The sequence below is a fragment of the Coloeus monedula genome (assembly GCF_965178545.1).
Source record: "Coloeus monedula genome assembly, chromosome: 3".
Lineage (NCBI taxonomy): Eukaryota > Metazoa > Chordata > Aves > Passeriformes > Corvidae > Coloeus > Coloeus monedula.
This window is the reverse complement of record NC_138783.1, coordinates 89,139,732-89,153,774: the sequence shown is the minus strand read 5'-3', so window position 1 is coordinate 89,153,774 and position 14,043 is coordinate 89,139,732. Positions and strand designations below refer to the sequence as shown.

General features: G+C 44.5%; 1 protein-coding gene across 1 annotated transcript; it reads right to left on the bottom strand.

The window, feature by feature from the left end:
• Positions 1-5,688: 5,688 nt before the first annotated feature.
• Positions 5,689-12,568, bottom strand: PDCL3 (phosducin like 3). Its single transcript, XM_082277624.1, has 6 exons — positions 12,465-12,568; positions 10,979-11,108; positions 9,747-9,837; positions 8,949-9,092; positions 7,888-8,096; positions 5,689-6,574 (listed from the first exon to the last, which is right to left on the bottom strand). The coding sequence occupies exons 1-6, from the start codon at positions 12,468-12,470 to the stop codon at positions 6,432-6,434; spliced, it is 723 nt and encodes a 240-aa protein (XP_082133750.1). The 5' UTR covers positions 12,471-12,568; the 3' UTR covers positions 5,689-6,431.
• Positions 12,569-14,043: the final 1,475 nt, after the last annotated feature.

The following is a 14,043-nucleotide window of genomic DNA, read 5'->3' as shown; positions in this document are numbered from 1 at the left end:
ACAGATTTGAGTGACAGTTACAGCTTTGATGATAAAGATTTCCCCCTAACTGAAGCCCAGAGTGATGGAAGCCTGCTGGTATTTTAGCTGGGAGGATGTCCATGTTCTCACTGGTTATCCTACCACCAGGAGAGGAAGAGGACAGGGATTTGTGTGTTTTGCAGAGGTGCCACCAAAATCCTTGGTCACAATTTTCTCACCAGGAGATGCCTGAGGTTTTAAAGCCTGAAGTGTCAGCTACTCATCAGTAAAAGGACAAAGCGATGTTTTCTCTCTCCTTCTCCCTTTTCTAGCTGCATTCAATGTGGGACTGCTACCAATAAGCCAGTGGTGAGAGTGTTGCTCAACTGTTTTTAAAATGACACTGATATCTCTTTTATAATAAAACACAAAGACATAGGGCAGCAGCTAACTTTGAAAATGACAGTATAGTAGTGTTTTTAAACTGAAAATCCCATTTGGCATCATAATGTAGCGAGAAAGCCTGTATTACCCACTGGGCTGGATCTGTAACATATGCCAGATGACACGATGTCGCTAGTGCCTCCTGTGTCTTGTAAAACTGTATATAAACAGTGCCTCTCACCTGAAAGATTCATAGCTTCTCCTGAGCTCATGCTAAAGACAGCTTATTAGTAGGCAAATAATACTGCAATATCTTCTCCTGGCTTGAATTGCATGTGATTATTTTTTTACCAATCCATTTTACTTATTGAAAACCTGCCTGATTTCTGCTCTTAGTGGTGCTCACTTGCTCACCCCCCAGCATTTCTCTGTGGAACAGAGCATGCATCTTTACCTTTTTTATTCCTATACGCTGAAGTAAGGGATGAAGTTTTCATGGGTCTGCACCAAAATTCTCCGCTGTGATTTAATGCTGCCATCCACTCTGCTCTCCTCTGTGCACAGTCTTCAGCTACATACACAAAGTCTATCTTTTGAGAACAGTGCTTCTCTCAGTCTACCCCAACACCAAATATTCGTCATAATGCAAGCTCTAAAATTTTTCTTTATTATCTTCTTCACCTCTACCCTTCTTCTCTAGCAATGGTCAGACTTCTCTTTGAAGCTTCCCATCTGAGCTCCTTTTATCCTGCCTCTGCGTCTTGCCCTTCATCTCTTCCACTGACTCAAGGACTCTCCCCTTCACTTTTTTCTCAGGGGGAGAAGGAAAACAAGAAAAATTTTCACTGAGCACTTCCAGGATGAGCCCTTTGATCTGGACTTGGTTCACCCCACAAGATCTGGTTCACATCCCATTCCTCAGCTCTATTAAATTTTCTGGATAGACATAATCAGAGCGAATGCACCTCAGCTGGAGAAGTTTGGGGATGTTTACCAGACAGGAGACCCAACTCCACATTTTGAATATTCTCATGGTTTTGCTATATCACACCAAACTTTGCACCCTTTTACCACCAGCACTTTCTTGTTAAAGACTATAGTTTATGCCATAATGTTGTGGCAGATCTCTGCAATTGTCTGTTTCTGGGCTTCTCTGCCATGGAGGCAGCCCTCACAATTGCTCTCCTAATCACCTGAGGGCAACAACTAAACCACAGGAAGTGACAGTCAGCTTGGAGGATCCAGGACATCCCTACTTTCAGCTTAACAGAAATCATCTCTGTATGGACAGATAATTAATGAAGTTTCCCAACACCCCCAAATGGTCTGTACTAATTCACAGAAGGATAAGCTGCAGTCATGGAAGAAGGAGTTAATTAGCTGGCTTTGCTACCTTCCTTGTAAAAGAAAGTATTCCCATGGATATTGAGGGGAGGGGGATCAGGATGACACGTTATAGCATGAGTCAGTTTCTGTAGGGGTAGGCAATGGCTGGCTGAAAACCCAAGATTTGCTCTCACTAGCAAGTGCTGTAACCTTTGCCTTTACAAGAAGCATCTTTGTGTTTGATGAAATACTGCAATAGGCCTTTTTATAGGAGACATATTGAAGTAGAGGCTTACAAATATGCATAATTACATACATCTCATTGTCCATTAACAACTTCTATATGGACTGTTCTGCCTTAGATCTTATAATTCCTTCCTTATATAACATTTGAAGTGTTAAATAGAAAACAACTTCAGAATTACTTGATATTTTTCCTGACTTTTTTTATCAGACCTCAGTTGCTTCAGTCAGCTTTGTAAATTCAAATTAGTATGATGAAGTCCTCAAAACTTTGGCATGCTGTCAAGAGATGAAATTTTAAACATGGTATATGAAAACAAGTCATATTGTTCATCAGTCTCCCACAGAAGCCTGGAGAGAGTCTCTTGCTGTTTGGTTTTCATATTTTAATGGTTCTGGCTTCTACAGGAGGGAAGGAAGCTTTTTCCTCCATCACAAGAGGCATCTGCAAATAGACCTAAGAAGTTCAATACTTCTTTTTAATTCTGTGAAGAGCTAAATACATCAATAAAATACTTCATGCCTCCTACAACCCTTTGATGACTGAATTAACTAAATGAGATTGAAATGAGGAGTGATTTATAATGGGCTGAGATGAGAAATGAGTTCAACTGCCTTCCAAATAATTCCAAACAGGGAATATATTAGTTTTAGCAATGATGGGGAAGCATTCCCCTTTGATCTCAGTGAGAGTAAAGTTTCTTTAGACATGATCCAATCCCAATAAATATGCAGCAAAATGTTCATATAACAGCAAGGGGTTTTAACCCCTTCGCAAAAAAAGAGCTACTCCAAACTAAGTTACTGAAGTTTCTGTTAGAAGTTTCATTTCTCATTGCCTGTGAAGTAGATTAACTTCCCCAGATTTCCAGAGGATAATGACAAATTATTCTGAACTTGAGTTTTTAAAACAGGAATAAAAAGTGCACCTTAACTTTCATGAGAATTGCTGTAGATCAGAATGACTTTCTTCATGAACTCTGCAAAGACAAATACTAGTATTCAGGTGTCAGGCTAAGCTATGGCTTAGCACGGTGTGCCCATCCTGTGTGCTGATCCAACAGAGCTGGAGGCACACACCCAGCTTTCTCATAGTGAGTCATCCCGCCTAACTTAAATTACTCCTGGCAACAAGGCCAACCAAATATCCACCTGAGCATATTTGGGAAAGCAGGACAGCCACAAGGAGGAGGCAGGAGAGGCTGAGCTGAGCCCTGGGAAAGTAGGACCTGGCCAAAACAGGTACAGGACAGCACAACCATTCAAAGGACTCTCCTTCATTTCACCTCCTGCAGCCACAGTCCTGAGGATGCTTCTACCTATGTACAGGTCCCTGACTGTGGCTGGATTCAGTACCTGGAGAACTGGCAGCTTAATCATGGCTTTGCCCTGCTTGCACAACACCTGGCTCTCCCTCTACATGTGAAATTGTTGTAAAACACTGCCCTCCAGGTTTGGTGAGTCCATATTGTGAATACAAGAAGATTTGGGGAGAAAAAAATCAGAATGGTAACTTATCCAGATCAGGGCAGCCTGCCGTGAACCTGATGCAACTGCTCACATGGCCTGGCTAAGCAGCAGACTTCAGACTTGCACCATGAAGAAAACTCTTTTTATTACTAGTGGTGCACTTACATTTCACACAAAAAACTCCAGAGTGACTGTCCACTAATTGGCAAATCATCTGCCCCCGTCTATGGCCTGGGGTTACTTTTCCTTCTCCCACCACCTGCTGGCACAGCTGCAGTGTGGGATGAGTCAGGGATGCTCTCACAGCAGTATGCAGGACAGCAACTCATCCAAGCCTCAGCACTGTTTATAGGATCGCTGCCTCTGATTTCTCCCATGATAGCTGACAGAAAGACCCTTCTCACACAGATGAAAAGTGAGCATTGATCTGACAGTAACTGTTGACAGGCTGCAAAAATATTGATAGTGCATTTAGCAACAGTGCCCCAAGCCTTGGCAAATGAGAGTTCATGCTCTCCAGTTATTTTTTCCCATTATATTGCCCCTTTCTGCAATGTATAATAATTGACTCTTTTGATTTGCTATTTAGCAGCCAGCTTCCTTTTAAGCTAAAGCTCATTCCCTTAACTGTGTTTATACAGCTTCTGCTCTGCCAAAAGGTTAAACAGATCTCATTATCTGTTTCCTGCAGAGACCTAATTTCTACAAAAGGCCTTGAGCACGGCAATATGATTGGCAGGAAAAATAACGTTACAAAAAGCTATTTTAACACCTAGCCAAGGAGCGAGGAGTGTAGCCACCATCTGAAATGATGCTCCATGTGGGTGTCATCAGCTGGGCAGGATACTCAGCCTCTTCTAGTTCGTGGTGATTCTCACATCTGCCCCTTTCAGCATGGCATCCTCCAGTGGCATCCTCCAACATGCCAGCAGATTAAGCAGCTGAGGATAAAAGATGGAGGTCAAACTGTCTCCATTTCTCCTGAATTGCTCTACCAAAATACAGCTGCCTCTGAAATGGTGAGGCAGCCCCCGGCTGCAGCCCCGACGGCAGGGAGCAGGCACTCTCCCCCTCTCCTAGCTAATCTCCTGGATAAACCTCCCAGGCAGACCAGGTCTGCTTCTTGTAGAGGAAAGAGGTAACTACAATTGGGGGTGCCACAGGTACCATTCCCAGGCACAGGGTATCTGGCTCACCGCAGCTGAGTGGCCTGGGACAACCCACAGGCAGCCCTGCTCCTCTTCAGGAGCTGTCCTCTCGGTGGTCCAAGAGCTCACAAAACCCATTGGACCACACACAAAAGGGGAACACAGCTATAGTTTTAAGACCCAGCTGGAAGAAGAGACTGTGAAGGAAACAGTCTGAAGTCCCACCTCCCCTTTTTATTCACCTCTAGCTCCTCTAGTTTCCTCCAAAAGGAATGCAGTCCACGTGATCTGAGGTCACTCCAAAGACCAATTCAATGTGAATAAGCAAAAGATAAGCAAAATATGCAGTGTAGGCTTCTACACAGAGGAAGAGTTGTCCTCTTCCTAGACTGTACGAAGCTATAGGTGAGCACAGTAAAGCATCAAGTCTGATAGCATTTGGGGTAGTCCCAAATGGGATAGTCATGAGAGGAGTGCTGCTATATAATAATACTCAGGATTTATCAGCTTCTATTGTGCTGCATTTGGCTCACTTGCACAAGATTAATGTTTTAGCTATTCTGCCAAAAAACACATAAGAGACAAGAAAAGACAAATGAGACTCAAATCACCATTCACATCTCAAAGAGGAAGCTCTCCATCAGGATCTTCTTACAAGCTCACCTGAAGGAACAGTTATTTGTTGTTTGGTCTACACACTGATTTGTCTCAGAGTGCAGGAATCATGCTTGAAAAGTCACTACGAACTAATAAAAAAAAGTTTTAAAAAAATCACTTCTTATTGAGCATTGCATTCTGTACCATCCACCCACAGAATCCACCAGCAATTTAACAAAATGTCATTGGGGCAGCCTCGTTAGCAAAAGCTCTTGGAGATTGTTAGCCTGAGTGTAGACCAACTGAAAGTGTAGGTGGACATTAAATCCAACCCAAAATAATCAAGCAGCTCCCAGTGTCAGCAGATCCATAATCAAGGTGGTATTTAAGTTTATACTCTTCTAAGGCTTCAGTTACTATTACTGTAGCTAGAAGATAGAAATCTTTCATATAGCAAGATTTCAGTTCCACAAACATCATCCTCCCTCCCATTTGGCAATGGCACTACTGCAAGACCACCTGACTTCTGATGTTGTGGAAGAAATCAGCAGTTTCACACTTGAGCACCACCAGCTTGAGTTTTATTCTGCAATTAGCAGGCAAGATGGTACAGGAAGTTCAGCCCTTGTGAAAGGCAAAATAGTGCTGCTAACTCAAAGTGGAGTTCTGGACTCAGCAGGTCCCAGGAGAGGCTGGCCATCCGCAAGGCCTCTCTCAAGATGCACAGGGTCCCAGCTTACAGCCTCTTATTGACCCTCTGCTGCCAGCACATCTCTGCAGAGCACCACGTACCACCTTCAGAAGCACCCATACCGCAGGTACCCTCCCCCAGCTCTCTATGAAGTCCAGGCTGTCAGAGGTCTGAGCACAGTGGGCTAAGAGATGGCCCACCTAAGTGCCATAAGCAATTATTTAAGAGCAGCTATTTAGATTTGATTTGTACACCTTAAGCTTGTTAAAAACAGTGCGCTTCATACCACTTCATATTTCAAATTTTTTTAAGAAGTCAGCAATTTACTATGAAAATAATAACAAGAGACCTGTTTCTACTCATGTCTGTATTTTAAAACTCTTGAGTAAGATTTACTCAGGCTTCACTATACAAAATGTCTTTCAGCATCTTAAGTGAAGCTGCAATTTTTAAAAAACAGAAATGTTTTTAGTTTCTAGAGGTTTCTAGAATGAACATCTTGAAAGGTGACCCTTCCGGGGCTCAGCAAGGCCTTGAGGAGTGTCTCCAGTGCTTGAGGTGGGAACACTGGCTGCAAGTGCACTGCATCAGTCTGGATGCAGTCGCAGGAATTAGTCATCCTCTGAGTCACTGTCCCCCCTGGCTGGGACACACGCCCTGATTGAGGACATGAGCTGGTCCTGGATTTGCTTCCTGGGGTTCTCTTCGAGGTCTGTCTTGATGGCACCCGACTCTGAAATCTTCCACTCCAATTCTGTGCAGTGCAAAACAAGAGTCATGAACATACAGGAGCAAACTGGAGAAAGCCCACCCTTCACTCCCCAGCTGACTTCCCTTATCACCCTACCACCACCACCACACTAGGGTCCTCCTCCTCTTCTTCCGCAACCAGAGCCAAGCTCCTGCCCTGTTTACCACACCTGTTCCAACCAAGCCCTTCTTTCCCAGTCTCTAGTGCTGGCACATGTCTCAGCCCAGGGCACAGAGGTCAGGGTACTGCTCTGCAGCCCACCAGTGACATCCCCAGTGCCACCCTGCAACCAGGAGTGCAGAAGAGGTGATGGATACAGAGCAACAGCTTTAGAGGCAACTCTCCCAGTGAAAATGAATGGTACCTCCTTCTAAGCACGTAAGGGCAGAAGACATGTTTGCACATCTATTGCCAGTGAAGGAATACTGCTCGTACATTACAGCTGTTCCCATCATACACTGAGCTCACCACAATCAGAAGAGGCAGGAAATAAATTTAATAAAGGGCAAAAAATTGTGGAAATTTCGTGTACACATCTGAATTATAGGTATTTTTCAGGGATGTACCTTGTAAATAGAATTCACCCCTTTGCCGCTACATCACACACTAAATATTAGTTCCTTAAGACAGTAAAGAGAGACCACCACCAGCAGTAGGCCCAAATTGGACTGGATTGCTTCCCAGAAGTGGAAGAAAGGCAATACAACACATACAGTTGAAACCCTTCTCCTACTCCTGCTGACAATCCTATAATCAAATCTAATTTCCTTCAGATGTTACAGAATAATGAATCCAACCTCACACTTTCTTTAATTTCCAGTGGAAGGCACCTGGCCTAGGGGAGAAGGAAGGAAGACAAAAGAAAGTGCAGAAATTTCAGTGCGCAGCTTCCTGCGATGACTGAATTAAGCTGACTCAGTCAGGAACAACAGACAAACATATGCCATCGTCTTAAAAATGAAACAAAGAGCCCTACAGTCCAATAGGCAAGTGCACAGATTATCACTGCAGGCAAGGGCAATCATTCATGTCCAAGACACCCAAAGAACATGCATGGGTACTGTTTACCCTTTAATATATCCAGCAAAATTTGTTTCACCCAACACAGGGCATAAACAGTTGCACACACAAGACAAATCTCTATATGTTGGCCTATCACTGCTTGTACAAGATAGCCATGTGGTTGAGCCATAGGGGTGAAAAAAAAATCTAGTATGATTTTCAGTACCTCCGTTCTCCTCCTAAGCTTCATTTCTCTCATTCCCAGCAAAACAGTTTTGCTTTGCCTTCGGAAGACCAGAGATGCAGCCACTCACCATCCCGTGTCAGGTTCATGCCACCAAACACCAAAGGCCCAATGAACTGAGCTTTGATGTCTCCCTCCAGGTACACAAATATCGTAGGCAGGTTCTTATCGGGGTAGTTGGGAATGCAGGTGGTAGAGATGGCTTTGATGAATTTCACATCTCTGAACTTCTTCGCAAGCCCACTCATATGTTGATTTATTAAGGCGCAGAGTGGAATTCTGTGAAGAACAGCAACACACACACATAAGGAAAAAACACAAGACAATTCAAAAGTAAACATCTCCAGAAGAAAGGTCAGAAATACCAGATTGATGAGTTTCTGGAAAAATAAAAGTACCAGAAGCAACTTCTGGATACTTTTGTTGTCCAGTATTCCAGGACTCAAAGGAGATCAGCACCACTGAGATTGTGGTGTGTGGTAGGGTTTTGTTTTAATATATTACTAATGCAGCCTTCCCCTCTATCCCCATTATATACAGGGAAACTTATGAATTTAAGATACTTAGAAATTTCATGAGCAAGGGCAAAATAAAAAGAAAAGCTGCTCCTGGAAGAAAGCATGCAAATGATGATCAACACCTGTGAGGAAATTAGAGACAAAGAACAACAGCAAGTATTTATAACCCTTCCAAAAAATTCTAGCAACTTAACAGACCTTTTTGACAAGGTTTTCTATCATGGTGACAGGACTGGAAAGCTTGCTCACTCCATTTGTATGCCACTAGAAACCAAGCTAAATATACATTGATCCTTCTTATTCACTGACCCTTGCATTTAATGCAGAATAGTTTCCACAGCTTGGATATTTCAGTGGCAGCAGCTACCTCTATGGCAGCTGTATGGTACACATCATGCTGTGTCATATCAATGTATAAAAAAGCCAATTCACGGTTACATCATTCTAAAATGAAGTCCAGCAGTCTTGAATCAACAGTATTGAAATTACTAATTTGTTTTTATTTCTTAGAACTCCAGAATCAGTCCTTAGTTCCACAATAACTACAAATTTACCTTGGAACATTTTCAGCTATTGACAGTGCAAGGTTTAATGGTTAAAAACAAATTCTTACCCTTGTTTGTAGAGGTGCAAGACTACCCATATACCTTTTCCAGCTTTTGTAACCTCTTGAACATAATCTTTTCCCGAAATCTCCAAGATTTCCCCAAATTTATTCTTCATTTGAGCTGCCTTCATTTCTGCTAACCTTTGCTGCCTGAATAGCCAGGAATGGAAAAGACATCTTGTGATTAGAAGCATTTTCTTGACAGAACAACACTTGAAGGAGCTGGTCGAAACCTAGACTTCAGAGACACACTACAAACTTCTTCTAACCCCAGAGCAGTGAAAGCAAAATGACACAGTAGATGCTCTTGTATTTGCATTGTAAGTTAAAACCACCAACATGCAAGTACAACTATGTTTTTAGAAATGCCTTTTTCTCCTCATTTCTGGCCTCACTAGACATTTCTTCTGCAGGCAATACACTACAAAACTAAATGGCAAAAACCATGAGAGAGGTTAAGAGATAAACGGAAACCAACACTAATTATGCAAATCTGCAGCACCTTAATCTCATTCACTCAAAAGTTAGGAAATATTGGAGGTGATTTTCAAAGCTCTCAGGATCCCCAGCCATGCACTCAGCAGGTGCACATTATCTCTGCAAAGCCAGGTTGTAGATAAAGGATAGTGAATTCAAACACTGTTATCCTTTTAAAGACACTTAGAAGCTCCACAAGAGACCAGAAACACAACCCCCTTTTTCCATCATCCTAAAAACATTCTTTCTCTTCAACAATATCTAAAAGCACATAAAAGAAAGACCCTCCAATTATCATTAAAGCCAAGTTCTGCAAGCTGCTCTGACCTGTACATTTCAATAGCTTTCTCATCTTCCTCATTAAATTCATCTTCATTCTCTTCTAGCTCTTCCAGAGTCATGTCCTCATAAGTTTTCACTAAAATGGAAGAAACATCAAATCAGCAAAAACCTCATTCCAGGATTAAAACTCATCAGCTTTCATCAATCCAACAGAATTTATTTACTCTAAGGACAGATTAATAGGAAACATGGAGTGGATTTTTTTGAGTATTATCCTACTATAATAGAATGGCTTGAGTTGAAAGGGACCTTGAAGACCATCTACTTCCCACCCCTCCTGCCAAGGGCAGGGACACCTTTCACTAGACCAAGTTACTCAAAGCCCCATCCAGCCTGGCCTTGAACACTTCCAGCAATGGGACATCCACAGCTTCTCTGGGCAACCTGTTCCAGTGCTTCACAACCCTCACAGCAAAGAATTTCTTCTTAATATCTAATCTAAGCCTACTCTCCTTCATCTTAAGGCTATTCTCCCTTGTCCTATCTATCACTACATGGTATCATAAAGCTGCAATTGCCCTTAGGAATTGGGACTTCAGTGATCCTTGTGGGTCCCTTCCAGCTCAGGATATTCTATGATTCTGTTCTATGATTCAAAAAAGTCCCTCCCCAGCTCTCTTGTCAGTCCCTTTGGCACTGGAAGGTGCTACAGTTCTCCCCCAAGCCTTCTCTTCTGCAGGCTGAGCAGCCCCTGCTTTCTCAACCTGTCATTATTATTCCTACTGGATTTTTAGAAAGTGTTATGTGCTTTAGATATATAGGTGGAAAGAATATGATGGAAAAGCCTCTGAGCTGAAGGCTGCCTAGACTAGCATCCAACTACCTGCACAAGCTTTCAAGTTTAGCAGCTGCAGCACAGACATGCACTTCACCTGCTAGACTGCCTTTGCATTGTTCTTGTTTCTGTTTTCAAACATGTTTACAAACATTTCAAAAATGTTTTCAAACATTTACTTCCATAAAAATACAGAGCTGACATGAAGAACAAAGCTTTCCTGTGCTGGAAGAATCCATGTGTTCAGGAATGTATTTGTTTGATACCATTATCAGCTGATCACCCTGCACAGATGAAGCTCTGGTATCCCTACAGACCTGGAAAATGATACATTGCTTTACAAGCATATAAACATTGCTGCTGGCCATTTCTTTGAAAAAGCTTCCCCCAGAAGCCATTCCAAGGCTTGTTGTGTGGCTGCCTGAGTTGGCTGGTCACTCACCAAGAGATTTCTGAAGGATGGCAAACTGCTCCTCTTCCTTCGCACGTTCCTGTTCCTCCAAGTTTTCCTTTGGAGGAAGGATACCTTTCTTGCGCAGAATGTCATTCCACTCTGTATCTTTATTTGGATCCTGGAACAGAACAACATATGGATGATATTTCTTCAAAGTGAACTTTACCATTTCCAGAACTCAACACAGTTGCTAAACTGGTAACTGGATGGATGGTACCAGAAAGTCACAGCGCGAATCCTCCTGATGCTGGGGCTTCTTTCCAGCCCCAGACTTGTAGCACCATGAAGACTGACTTTGTTTTATTTCCTCCCACTCAGAGCACATACATGAGGCCTTGGTTGGGTACCACGGTTTGAAGCATTGTAACCACTGCTGCATCTCTAACAAAGTGCAATGAAAGGAGAGGGTATCACCTGGGTGACAGGGAAGCATGGTGGCCAAAGGGCTCCCTTATAGACCCTCAGCAGGACAGGCCACCAAATCAATGGTCACTGCATCAGGAAACACTAGTGACAAGACATACACAGGCACCAACCTTACAGGCCTAACTCTCAGTACACGGGAAGTCGCCGTCTTAGATTCAAGCAGAGTGACCACGTGAGTGTTTACAGAAAAGCAAGCAGTCTCTGTCAGCCAAGCCCATTGCTAAGGATTCAGATGTAAATCTACAGCTAAACTATTCCTGAGACTTCACTGTAAAATAGTTGCAATAATCCTGCAAAACAAGGCCAACAGGCCCCCGTGTATTGTTGAAAAGCTCAATGTAAGACTTTCCTATTTAGCAGGCAATTTTAATTTTTAAAATACAAGAAATCTCAGTGATAAGCACCCACAGGCTGATTGTGCTTCCTTGCTATCTTGGCCTAGGTCCACTTTGTAAACTGAACGCGCCTACTGCTTTGCTACAGCTTGTATCAGTACACCTTACACTAGGTCTGTTCGCATCCATATCACCGTATCTCTTCTCAGACTAAACCCCAGCACTTATGGGCTACCGGGACAGGAAGGGAGGGGTAGGGGACAGAGGGGGAGAAGAAAAAGAAGAAATAAATAAAGAGAACAATGTAGCTCAGCACACAGAACACCAGATATTATTTGTTTTCTGTCTCTGACCGTGGTCACCTTTCCCTCGACCCCGCATTTACTATCGTTTACTAACACGCTGATGCACTGCCTGAAACGCCCACCCGCTCACTACCGTAGCGAAGTAAGTACCGTACTTGCAAAAAAAGCAACAATCGCCACAAACCCAGCCACGGAGCTCCGAACAACACTGCCGCGTAACAGCCACGTCCGCCCCGAGAGAGCGGCACGAACCCGGGCCGCCCCCGCCCCGGCTGCCCCGGCACTCGGCCGGGGAGGGCGGCCCGTGGCTGTCGGCGGGGCCCCAGCCCTCGGCCCGGCCGGGCTTGCCCCGCAGCACCGCCCGCACACGGCCGGGTGCGAGGACACGGGGGCACCGCGGCTGCTCACCTGCATCGTGCCGGCGGGGCCGAGCCGGGGCCGTGCCCGGGCAGCGGCGACGGCGCTGGGCAAGGCCGGGCAGGGCCGGTCCCGGCGTGCGCGGCGCGGCCGGAGGAGGCGGCGCTCCCGGGCGGGGCGGGCGCGGGGCGGGCGCCGCTTCCCGCACCGCCTAATAAGGCTGAGTTCCCGCGGCGGGGGGCCCCGCGCCGGCATGGGCGCTTAGAAAGCGTCGCGGAATTGTTTGGGTTGAAAGGCACCCTAAAGATCGTAAATCCCCCTGCCGTGGGCAGGGACACCTTCCAGTAAACTAGGTTGCTCAAAGTCCCATCCAACTGGGCCTAGAATAACCATGCTTGTGCAGGGAGGGTGGAGAGATGACCCACCGTGCTCCATTCCAGTCTTATTCCGTGATTCCCTGTAACTTTTCTCTTTCCGCTTCACTGAGCCTTTTTTATCCGTTTGCATTTCATACCCTGCTTTATTTCCCTGCTGGTTTATTTGCTTATTTTTCTTTCCCTGACCTGTTAAAATAAAAATAAAGTAAGCAATCAAGGTTGTATTATCTACTCTTATTAGGCATAATTAGCTGTACTTGTAATATTGTTAGTTGTTAGCCAACTAACAGTACCAAAAATTTGTTTCTAGGTAGTTACTTTTATTTCGGTTTTGAGTCCAAGTTGAAGTGTCACTCAGAAAACACTGAGAAGTGTGTCGAGTGTGGTGACCCAAATCTGCTTGGGATCAACACCCCATTCCATACAAATGGGCACCTAGGCCTGCCCTTTCAAAGAACTGAGTAGATCTTTTCAACTTGCTTCTCAAAGACACATAGCAGAGAAGAGGGAAGAGACCTGCTCCTGCCTCACTCCCCCTCTTTTTATGCTCTAGCCCAATGGACAGGATGCTCGCCCAGAAAGGGGGAGCCCAGATCTCAGTCCCCAGAAAAGGACCCTAAAGATGCCAGCAGGCCTTAAGACTGTGTTTGGGTGTGTGGAGGAAGGACTGTCTCAGCTCTGGCAAGGGCTGAAATGAAAATTCAGGAGCCCTACTTCCACATGTTGTAAGATCCTGGGCAGTCCATTAACAGCCAGCTATTCTGAAGTGAGCTGGCCACTTTCCCTATGCTAAGTCTGGGTTACTAAAGGGAAGGCACAGCCTCCTTTTCTGCCTTTGAATTAGAAGAAATGGACAGCTGTCCTTTGAGAGGACATCAGTCCTTATGGTGAGCATTTGGAGATGCAGAGGGTACCCCATACCAGTTGTCCAATGCCCTGAGGTGGTGGGAAACTCAACCTCACTCAGCTTGGACTAAATGCTCATCCTTATGGGAAAAGTGGGTGAGTGCCACAAATACAGGTGCTCTGAGGCTCTGACCCACAGTTGGTATCTGGCAGGCAAAACCAAAGGCTGAGCTGCTCATGACAGTTCTGTTGTCTGAATGTTTTGCCAGAGCCTGGGCTTCTGAGAGTACCCTCTGGTTTAAATAGTCATCTTCTGTGGCTGAAATACTGTTCACACCCATGGCTCTTGTATGTTGCTGGTTGGAACCTACTTTGAATGCCAGAAAACAAACACAGAAAGAGTATGA